At 41.8% G+C, this 11594-nt stretch overlaps 1 protein-coding gene and 1 pseudogene across 3 annotated transcripts in view; both read right to left on the bottom strand.

Annotated features, from left to right (window-relative positions):
- Positions 1–429: 429 nt before the first annotated feature.
- Positions 430–2225, bottom strand: LOC148884327 (uncharacterized; annotated as a pseudogene).
- A 677-nt stretch (positions 2226–2902) lies between these two features.
- Positions 2903–11594, bottom strand: part of megf10 (multiple EGF-like-domains 10) — a 47455-nt gene continuing 38763 nt past the window's right edge. Inside the window, exons 19-25 of one of the 3 annotated variants that reach the window (XR_016118294.1) lie at positions 10705–10833; positions 10385–10606; positions 9972–10078; positions 7454–7574; positions 5849–6061; positions 4244–4372; positions 3754–3893 (exon numbers count right to left, since the gene is read on the bottom strand). Coding sequence is in view for 2 of the 3 variants with exons in the window: in XM_089020610.1 (XP_088876736.1) it covers positions 3736–3893; positions 5849–6061; positions 7454–7574; positions 9972–10078; positions 10385–10606; positions 10705–10833 (950 nt within the window). In the remaining variant the exon portion in view is untranslated. Of the gene's footprint in view, positions 3894–4243; positions 4373–5848; positions 6062–7453; positions 7575–9971; positions 10079–10384; positions 10607–10704; positions 10834–11594 lie in introns of all 3 variants that reach the window. The other 2 variants (XM_089020611.1, XM_089020610.1) reach the window with 2 other exon arrangements.

Below are 11594 nucleotides of genomic sequence, written 5' to 3'. Positions count from 1 at the left end.
CTAACGGCTATGCTCATGCACATCTTAGTAATGAGGGGCAGTGCATTTTTCATACCCTCGGACGCGCGCAGACATATGAATATTGCGTCGCTTTATAGGACAGACATTTGGCCCCTCCACCCCCCGCAGAGCGTGATCGTTCGGCGGATTGCCTTCCGTCAACGACTGCAACGCACAGGAGAGTCGGTACACCACTACGTTGCCGACTTGCGGTGTTTAGCGGGCCTCTGTAAATTCGGCCGCTTGGAGGAGGAGATGATTAGGGATCAATTAGCTCTCCCGCGTTGGCACAGATCGTTGCTCCAACCCCTCGAGCTCCAGACTCCACCTCCACCTACGACGGCGCAGAGATAAATGGGGCCAGATGTCAAGAGGCAGACACACGCAGGCCATGTGCCAATTGTGGGTCTCCCTCGCACCCCACACGTGCGCCGATTTACAAAGCCACCGGACAATGATGCCAGCGCTGCGGGATGTGCCGCTCTGCTCCCACCTCCACCTACGATGGTGCCGAGGTAAATGTGGTCGGATATCAAGGCCGAACAGGTCGGAGGATAGAGACCAGACAAAGAGTGATCCCAAGTCCACACCCGGGGTTAGGCGTAGGCGGAGTCCAACAAATCGAACCATCGGCAGCCCTCTGCAACCACACTCAACTGAAGGTCGTCTTGAGTCCTCAAGTCCTTGAGTCCCGCGACTCATGCCACTGGAATACAGTGGGTGTCGCCAAGTCTGTGTGGTGGAAGGAATTGCGCGCCCCGTCCCTCACACTAAATCCACAAGTAGCGCAGGCTTTAGCTTTCACCATATAAGTCCACTGCCGATTGGATAAAGTGACGGGGGCGGGTCATGGATGTGACTGGGAACTTCTAGCTTGATTCCTACAGAGGGGCGATACAGTATTGATGGTCGTTGCGAAGATGGGATGGAGCAACATTGTCCTTCAGCAGCATCCTGTGCGTCTGAACAGCCCGATTCAGGGTCCGCACTGCTCACTCCTTATCGAGGAAGGGCCTAGACAAGGTGACCTAAACATTGCTTGTTCCCCCACACCTGGGTGGTCCACCGCAGCCACCAAGGCATCCCACTCTGCGGTCGAAAACACAATAGAATTAAACCCATGACTATGTACCTGGCTTCCTGGAATGTTCGCACCCTCCTTGATGCTCGAGAGGGGATGGAGAGAGCTTGAAGACGAACTGCCCTCATTGCACATGAGCACAGGAGGTACAACATTGATATTGGGGCACTCAGGGATTCTCGGTTCTTGGGTGAGGACTCACTCATATAAGTTGGTGAGGGCTACAGCTTTTTCTCGAAGGGTCTCCCAGAGAATGAGCAAAGACTCCATGGAGTTGGCTTAGCTGTGAAAAGCAGCTTAGTCAGTAACATCCCTGACTCCCCCGAAGGCATCAGTGAATGGCTTATGACCTGGCGTGATCTTAGATGTTCACCATCTAAGATCTTGTTGAATAACCCAGTCAGGAACACCACCGCCACCTCTCCAAGACACTTCCATACCTCGATTGGTAAATCATCAGGCCAGAGTGCCTTTCCCCCCTTCATCCTCTTCAGCGCCCTCCTCACTTCATCCTTGCTAATGTTTTCTACGTCTTGGTCCACAACAGTCACGTCTTCTACTCTTTGTTCCTTCTCATTTTCCTCATTCATCAATTCTTCAAAGTACTTTTTCCATCTTGCCATCACACAATTGGCACCTGTTAATACATTGCCATCTCTATCCTTAATCACCCGAACCTGCTGCACCTCCTTACCATCTTTGTCTCTCTGTCTCGCCAGCCTGTAAAGATCAGTCTCACCTTCCTTGCTGTCCAGCCTAGCATACAAGTCATCATAAGCCTCTTGTTTGGCTTTTGCCACCTTTACTTTAACCGTGTGCTGCATCTCCTTGTACTGCTGTATACTCTTGTCCGTCCTCTCAGTGTCCCACTTCTTCTTTGCTAACCTCTTTCTCTGTATACACTCCTGCACCTCCCAATTCCACCACCAAGTCTCCTTATCTACCTTTCTTCCACTCGATACACCAAGTACTTTCCGACCTGTGTCGCTGTAGTTTGCCAGTCATCTGGAAGGACCTCTTGCCCACCCAGTGCTTGTCTTACCTCCTTCCGAAATGTCATGCAACACTCTTCCTTTTACAACTTCCACCATTTTGTCCTCACTTCAGCCTTTGGTTTCTTCATCTTCCTCACTGCCAGTGTCATCCTACACACCACCAACCTATGCTGTCTGGCTACACTCTCACCAACCACTACTTTGTAGTCAAAGATTTCCTTTAGATGGCGCCGTTGACACAAAATGTAGTCGACCTGTGTACTTCTGCCTCCACTCTTATAGGTCACCCTATGTTCCTGTCTCTTCTGAAAGAAAGTATTCACAATAGCCATTTCCATTCTCTTAGCAAAGTCAGTCAGCTGATTGTTTCCAATCAGCTAACCAACACCGGTGATTTGGAAATCAATGTATTCATTTTCTTTTAACACAAAGTCCAAACTTCATTGGAATTTGGTTTGCAGATTTATGTGGGACAGGAGATGTGAGACAATCTCTTCGTCAATGGATGCTACAGCTGCGTGTTTGCTTTCAACATTTAGCTTGTAGTCGACGTGCACATTCCACCATGATGTCCCTGATCCACTGGTGAAGAGACGCTTTGATCCTCTCCTCTTTCATGTGGAACTGCTTTGTGTAACAAAGAGGGTACCGAAATAACTTTGCTGCTGTGCTTTTGATACGTTTGTTAATCACAGACCACTAACACCTCACTAAAAAATACATGATTGACATTTAAATTTCAATCAGACATCCTCAATATGTTTGACTGTCCAATGTCAAATTGGTCCCAATAACTGAAACGTGACAGCTAGTAAAAACCCAAACACAATTAAATGTTTTAATTTCAAAGCGAAGCTTTGTAATTTCACTTACCGTATGTATCCAAAACAGCTATAAATACTTTTTCCAGACTTCTGTTTCTTGACCTCTGCCCATTCCTCTTATATTTTGTAAGTCACTTGCATTTACCTCATGTACGGGACATGCACTTTTGCCGTGATCCAAACATGCCTTTTTATTTCATGAAGAACTCCTGCACTGGCATTCTCACTTTGTTCACAAGATAATCCACCCAAAACCCAAAACACTGCTAATATACAAAATATTGAGAGAAGATATTATGAGAATAATGTAATTTCAACTGTGTAGTAGGAACTATTGTATAAGATTTGTTTTAAAGCACTTCTAACCGACGATCAATCAAACGCAACAAGAGTTCATTTTAGTCTTTATCGCTCTTTCTGAGGTATTTATCATGTAAAACTATGAACATGGATGGCATTGTTGCACAAAAATGTTTTACTTTACGCCAAACAGGTTGGGAATCACTGAATTTACCCACAATGTGTGTTTTTGAACATGGAAGTACACTGGAACCTTTCAGCTAATCATTACTCTATTGTTCTGCCTTGAAACATCCCGCTTATATAAAACAATCTGAAGTGTTATAGATGACACATATAAAACAACTTAAGTCACTCGGGAAACAAAATGTTTCAGTTGAAAATGCAAATTGTGAAATATGTACACTTACTATGTTTCTAAATGTTATAAAAAGAAAGCATTAAAACACATTACAAAAATGGCAGAAAAAAAGCAAACTGTTGATGCGTCCGGTTGTGGAGATGTGAAAGATATTTCTGTGGTGAGTCTTTATTGTCAGTCACTATCCAGCTCCTTGTCATCTGATATTGAACTTTCTCGGGCTGGTAGAACATCATAGTGACAAGGGATATGGCTGTTTTTTGGTAGATCATATGGGTCCTGGCCTGGTTGCTTGCAGTCACTACATAGTCCAGCGCCACGAATAGTTGGCTCTGAATGAAAGACACATAAGATTGCATGACGTGAATGTAATGCATAATGACAATATTTATTATACTGTGTCATAAATGAGCTCATAAATGACAGGAGCACAAGGAAATAGTATTCACCAGAGGCTCATTATTTTTAGTGTTGAGATATCATTTTAATTTGTTCCATAACTACCTTTGTAACTCAAAACTCATGCATCTCATTACATACGTATTTCCACCAGTAAAAGATTGGAAATACCATTTATCCATTTAAGCCCGCCCTTTTCTCCCATTTGGAGACTAAATGTGTTGTTTAAAGATATGGTCTGTAGAATTTAGTGCAATCAAGTGAACTAACAGACCGCAATGACCTCAGTTCGAAGCACATATTTTGAAGATTTCAGGAAACATCCATCACCACAGTGAAAGTCAACACCAACTCCGTCCTGAGAAAGGTCCAACAGAGGGTGTACTTCCTGAGGCAGCTGAAGAAGCATAGCCTGCCACAGGAAAAGCGACAGTTCTACATGGCAGTCATCAAATCAATCTTGGATACTTCCATCACAGTTTGGTTTGGGGCTGCTACAAAAATGTACAAAATATTACTTCAATGGATAGTTAGGACGGCAGGAAAAAATCATTGGCACAGCCCTACCCACTCTTGAGGAGTTGCACACTGCAAAAACCAAGAAAAGGTCACGGAAAATCCTACTGGACATCAGACATTTAAACAGCTTCTTTCCCCTCGTCATTAACTCTCAACAGTAATCCAAATATAAATGTATAGTGCCTTTTTTACGATGATACCAGTGCAGTGTGTGACTGGAGTCAAATTGCTTGTGTGTTCTACATCATTAACCAATAAAGATGATTCTGATTCTGATAGCTTGTGATCATAGATGGGGGTTGGGACATAGATAGACAGGTAAATTGAGAACTTTGGCCTTTTGCTCAGCTCCTTCTTCACCACAACAGAATGATACAAAGTCCGCATCACAGCAGACGCCTCACCGATCCGCTTGTTAATCTCTCACTCCCTCCTATCCTCATTTGTGAACAAGACTCCAACATACTTAAACTATTCCACTTTGGGCAAGATCTCCTCCCTGACCTAGAGAGGGCATTTCACCCTTTTCCGACTGAGAACCATTGTCTCAGATTTGGAGGTACGGATTGTCATCCCAAACACTTCACACTCAGTTGTGAAACATTCAAGTGAGAGTCGGAGAGCCCTGCTTGATGAAGCCAAAAGTACCATATTATCTGAGCAGCGATGCAATACTGAGGCCACCAAAACCAATGTGAGGCAAATAAAAGTTATCTCATCTCATCTCAATGCTTTGTCTACCACTAGAAATTCCAATGGATGTGAGGACTATCCATTGGCACAAACGGACAGAATAACATCATGTCCAGTGTTTCATGATTCTTCTGTCCATAAAGGTTATGAACAGAATCGCCGACAAAGGCCTGCCATGGTGGAGCCCAACCCTCACTGTAAATGATTCTGTGTGACTGCTGGCATGCACCAAAGGGCCCGATAATCAAAGTCCAAAATCGCGAAGGATCAGCAGAACTTTTTTTTTTATAAAATCTCTAGAGAGATTGATTTTTTATTCCATTCATTGGTTGATTGGGTGAATATTATTGATCTTCTTCTTCTTTTCCACAGCAAATCAGTGTCCTCCATCTTTAGAGGTTTGATCCGCATGTTTGTTTTGGCCAAGCTTTTACGTGGGATGCCCTTCCTGAGACAACCCTCTGTATTTATCCGGGCTTGGGACCTGCACAATAAGACTTATGCCCCCTTGTGGCTACAGAACAAGCGACTGAAAATGCTCAGTAAAAGGCTCCCAAGCACAAAATGGTCATCGGCACAGCAACATTCAAAATAGCAAAAACTATACTCAGCATTTAATGACAATGCTCTTATTGATATGGTCAGATATTTTTTCCACTATTATATTGCTCCTCACCAATTTCATAGACATTCTTGTTGTTGGTCAGATGGCGGCTTGTTGTGATTTCCGTGTAGGTGGAATCCCGTCTGGCAGGTGACTTCATTTCCACATAGCCACATTCAGGGTTTTTCATTGTCAGTGTGGGAGGGTCTTTGATTGTTGCGTATGGGTTTTCAGAGCTGTTCAAGGAGCTGGAGCTTCCATGACATGGAACACCTTTCACAAGCTCTGTACAATAAAACAGAGGAACCAGTGTGAAAATGTTGAATTAAACTGGGAAAACTGGTCAAATCCAACCTGTGTAGGATCAGAATTTATCTGGCAAAGACTTGCCCATGCATCATCTGTCTACTCCATAAGCACGTGATTTGCAGGAAGAAAAGAAATTGGAAGCTGTGAATGAATTTGAAGAAGTAAATGTACCAGTATGTGATGATGCTTTTGTAATGTTGACAGTTTGTGCTGCATGTTCTTGAAAGACATATGTACATATCAGTGACGTGCAGTCAGTGGAGGCAGGTGAGGCAGTGCCTCACCTGTCATCATGGAAAGCTGTCATGGAAATATCAAATGAAAAAATAAATTAAACAGTTAGATGTATTTAGTGATTTGTACTTTAAAGTTCTTGTCCATTTAACTTCACCGTTTTAGGATTTTTTTCAAAATCGCTGAATTTTCACATTTACCGTTCAAATACTAAGTAGAGATGAGCGGTGACGTCATTGATGACGTCAGTGCCTCACCAGCCATGAACCTCACCGCACGTCACTGGTACATATGGACCCAGTATCACATTCAGAAAAGTTCCCAGAAATGAACATTGCAGTTATACATAAAATGAGAAACATCATGTAAAAGTTACTTTGAATACGAGGCAAAAGTATACAACAGACGCCCAAAATATCATATTGGCCTGATTATAAGACAACCACGTCTAAAAACTAGTTATTCATTAATTTGTTGTGTCCTCTATATGTAATATATGGAGGAGATTAAAGATTTTAATGGGTTCCCCAAATTCATAACGGCGACCGAGAGCAAACCGTAACTACAATGTGGCATATGGCAAAAAATAAGTTTGACACCCTTGGTGTAAGGCAGGGGTGTCAAAGTCATTTTTTGCCGCGGGCCACATTGTAGTTATGGTTTCCTCTCGAGGGCCATTATGAATTTGCGGAACCCATTAGAATGTTTAAATCTGTTTAAATCTGAAGTCAAGAATAATGACTTTTATTGTGGTTGACATCCAAAAATATGAAATTTAGGCTCAGATTTTAGCAATCATCATGGAATTTAACAAGTTTGATTTACTTTCACGGGCCGAAAAAAATGATGTGGCGGGCCGGATTTGGCCCGCGGGCCTTGACTTTGACACTTGTGGTGTGAGGGAATCGAATTGCTGTGCCTGTCACTGTATGTTGCAGGTTTCAATAGATGGACATGTGTAGGTACCTTGTTTGTTTTCTATGGACATAATAAGATCTCTATACGATACATGCTTTATTGTGCATACCACAATACTGTCTATGGCCTCTGGAGTGGCAAGCAATAGCCCAAAGTAGTGTAGATTAAGTCATTTTTCTTTCTTTCCATTAAATCCATTTGTCCTCTATAGCTCACCGAGTTCACTGAAGCAGTCCCTATGTTTCCAGTCTGCCGGCAATGTACCAGTGGCATCAGCAAGAGGATACATCTTTCTGTCTTCTACATACTTCAAGTTCACAAACGTGTTGCTTTTACCCTATAAAATAAAATAAAAAACATGACAATTCAAGTGACCTGCATGTAACAGTTCATAAAATACATTATTATGTATATTAGGGATGCACGATATTTATTGGAAAATAATGTCAATTTCTTTCTTTCAGTACGATACTGCAAAAGTATGCCAATATTTCCGATGAGTAAAACAGCCGCATTAAAATACACACACCGAGAACCAGGCAAAACCTCCTTTGCTCAAAAAATATTTATTATCAATACCTAAACTTGGGATAAATATTTTTAAGCACAGTCCTATTCACGGTGGTCACTCGGCTCGATGGTCCTAGCAGATTTAAGCAGTGACCCGAGTCCGGACGACAGAGCCTTTACTTTTTAATTGTATATTTACCCTGTTTGCTGTATACTATCATCACATCGACATAATTGGCATTGGATTACAATACAAAGTGACAAGTTACAACTTCCAGCAGCCACTTATTACACTTCAACATCACAGACCAGATGGCACAACGTCTGTGGATTGTTGTCTAGTCTGGCAGGCGCTGGCTAGCAAAGCTTCCCTGCACTTTTCAACAGCCGGGATGAGAGAGACGACCAGCGGGACCTACGCGTTCTGTTGTCAGGTCTGGTAGGCGTATGAGGTAACACAAAGAATTGCAAGCAAGCCAAGCCGAGCGACATTCCTTTGATCAATAAAATAGCGAGGATATCCGGTTTGAAAAATGGATAGATGGATGCATGGCAAGAAAATGCTATGACACTACACAATGTCATAATGTACTTGAAGACCACCTATGGTCATTTATGTGCGTGTTTGTTGACATACATCGACTGCGTGCTTCCCACTGCTGTGTGTCAAGTAACTTGTTCATTTGGGTGACAGTCGACAATCACAAGAGCGCATGCAGACAAGTTTGCGGTTATCTTTTTGTGCTTAGTTTTACTTTTGTTTTTACATATCTTTAAAAAACTCTAGTGAATCAGAATCAAAATCATCTTTATTGCCAAGTACCTATGTAGAACACACAGGGAATTTGTCTCGTGTAGAACACGCTGCACCAGTATTACGACACGACTGTACAAATAGAAGGTGATGACAAAATACAGTCATCTTTATCAATTGTTATTAAACACTTTAGAGATTTTGAAATTGCTCATTGCCTCACTAACTGAAATGACAAGCGTTCAGAAAAGAGCAACCGTGCTATGTTGCTGACCATTTTATCATATCACTCTGCTACTGTGAAATGTAAATTTCTCCACTGTGAGACTAGTGTGAAGTTTGGTTCTTTCATGACTTTACTATCTATGGATGAACAAAAAAGTGCTAAAATCTGCTGTGTCAAAAGTATACATACAGCAGCGCTAATATTTGGTAACATGTCCCTTGGCCATTTTCACTTCAATGGGGCGCTTTTCGTAGCCATCTACAAGCTTCTGGCAAGCTTTGGTGCAGTTCAGTTAAACTTGATGGCTTTCTGACATGTACTTGTTTCTCCAGCATTGTCCACAAGTTTATGTCAGGACTTTGGGAAGGCCATTCGAAAACCTTAATTCTCGCCTGATTTAGCCATTCCAAACTTGCATCATTTTCTTCACCCAAGTATAACTCCTGGAAATGCTTGGAAGTATTCCTCACGAAACAACTGTAATTTTCATTTAGATTTCACACTTTTTGATGCTCTTTCTCCGGCAGATACCATTACATGACAATGATAAAAAAACAATGCTAACTCCTGACGCTCGATTCCAGGAACGACCAGACACACGCGCAATTCATCTAAACCACAGGTGTCAAAGTCAAGGCCCGCGGGCCAAATCCGGCCCGCCACATCATTTTTTTTCGGCCCGCGAAAGCAAATCAAACTTGTTAAATTCCATGATGATTGCTAAAATCTGAGCCAAAATTTCATATTTTTGGATGTCAACCACAATAAAAGTCATTATTGTTGACTTCAGATTTGAAAACGAGTTATTCATTAATTTGCTGTGTGCTCTATATGTAATATTTGAAGGGATTTAAACATTCTAATGGGTTCCCCAAATTCATAACGGCCCTCGAGAGGAAACCATAAATACAATGTGGCCCGCGGCAAAAAATGACTTTGACACCCTTGATCTAAAGGAAGATAACAGCTGGCACTAAGAAGATAAACTGTTCTAAATTTAGATACGATACTTAGCAATCTCGTGTTTTGAATGTTTTTATTGGAAACCGTAATTTTCATTAATAAACTGTAACCCGGAATGTGATGATGAAAACCGTACTCATTACAGCAAAACCGCAGTAGTAGTATGCTTTTATACCATGACAACCTATATAATGGTATCGGCTAAACAAGTCTGGTAATATCAGTTTAAATTTCTCATAACGTGCACCACTAATGTATAAAAAAGAAACATTAAACATTACTTTTCCATATGAAGAGTTAGGTTGTCGGTTCGTGCACTGGGTCAGAGTGTGGTAGCTGGGATTGGAGAAGAAGTTACTGGGGTGCACGTCACGTGGTAGATGAGCACCTGAAAAGTAAGCAATGTTGAAATTAGCAATTCATCATTCACGACACAAGCCACATCGATCCGAGCTATCTGACCACGAGGATAGCAGTGGTGTGAGGCGTAAGAGAGAGAGAGGGGTGTGAGGCAAAGATGATTGATATTGATTGAGATTGAGAGGTAAAAAATTTCGTCTGTGCTGTATGTTTTACATCGAACATATTTGACAATAAAGATGACCTTGATCTTGACCTTGGGGAGCAACCACAGAAAGAAAGAACAGATCAACTAAATTTTCATATGGCAATATAAAGCAGGCGTCGATGGTACCTGTGACAGTGTAGTCAGTGGTTCCTCTCATGGCGGAAATGTAAGTCACTGTTGGCATTGGAGGTTCTTTTCCTTTCTGCTTTTTCCTGTAGATGATGAAGAGGAGGAGGAAAAGCACCAGCAGCACCAGCACAATAATTCCTGTAATTGCTCCAATTTGGTAGTTGTCCACCTGCACTGCGGCACTTGTGAAGGTGTTAAGGCTGTCAACAACAACACCTGCTACAGAATGGAGGATGAGAAAGTAGGATAAATGTTAAGCCGTTGGTGTGTGAAGAAATATTAGGTTGTCCAAGAGAAGAATATTTGTGTATCTTCACCATGGTCACAGCGGGCCCCCTTCCAGCCATTGTTACAGTAGCATGTGCCAGTGATGTGATCACAAGTTGAGTTATTGAGACAGTCACACACCTGCCGGCACCCATATCCATATGAACCAGGGGGACACTCTGTAAGAACAAATGACACTCATACGTAAGAAAATCTAATAATAATAATACATTTCATTTATAAGCACCTTTCAAAATTAAAGGACACTTTACAGTCACAGGATATTTTTTTCTTCGGGTGAGCAGCGGCAGCCACAGGCACCAGCGTTCACTCAATCCGGAAGTAACATAAAGTTTAAAAAAAAAAAAAAAAAAAACTAAATAACAAACAATACATATTCATTTATATCGCGCTTTAACAACAGTGGCAACTGTAACGATGCGTTTGACATGGACAGCTACCATATATAGGAAATAAAGCAGTCACAAAAATAGTAGAAAGCACCACGGAGTGAACCCAAGATCAAGTCACAATCATGCTGAATCGAATGCCACATACCCGTCCGTCTAGTACGAGTGAGTTTTGAGACTGGTTTTAAAGATGGGCACCGAGGGGCTTCATCATTTCATTACCACTTTTATTTTGAAATGCAACATCAGATTTTAATGTCGTCTGAATGGATACCTGGGCTGACCTACTGTGCCCTAGAGATGGTCTGGTTGTGAATTAACTAGAATTGTTTAAGCATTTTTTAAGTTACTAATGTATTTTGAAATGTAACATTAGAACTTCATGAAAGTAGTCTGCTTGTATACATGGGGTGGCCCAGTGTAGTGTGTTTAGTTATGTTGTGGGTTAATGAAAATTATTTGTTTCCAAATTTGAAAAAAAAGTAAAACAAAAAACAAATCTGATTTCAGAGGCATTATATTTTGGTTCT

Source organism: Hippocampus bargibanti, linkage group LG18, assembly GCF_051943395.1.
Source record: "Hippocampus bargibanti isolate YZ-2025 linkage group LG18, ASM5194339v1, whole genome shotgun sequence".
Classification (NCBI taxonomy): domain Eukaryota; kingdom Metazoa; phylum Chordata; class Actinopteri; order Syngnathiformes; family Syngnathidae; genus Hippocampus; species Hippocampus bargibanti.
Note: the sequence above shows the minus strand (reverse complement) of the source record. Positions and strands in the feature narration are given on the sequence as shown.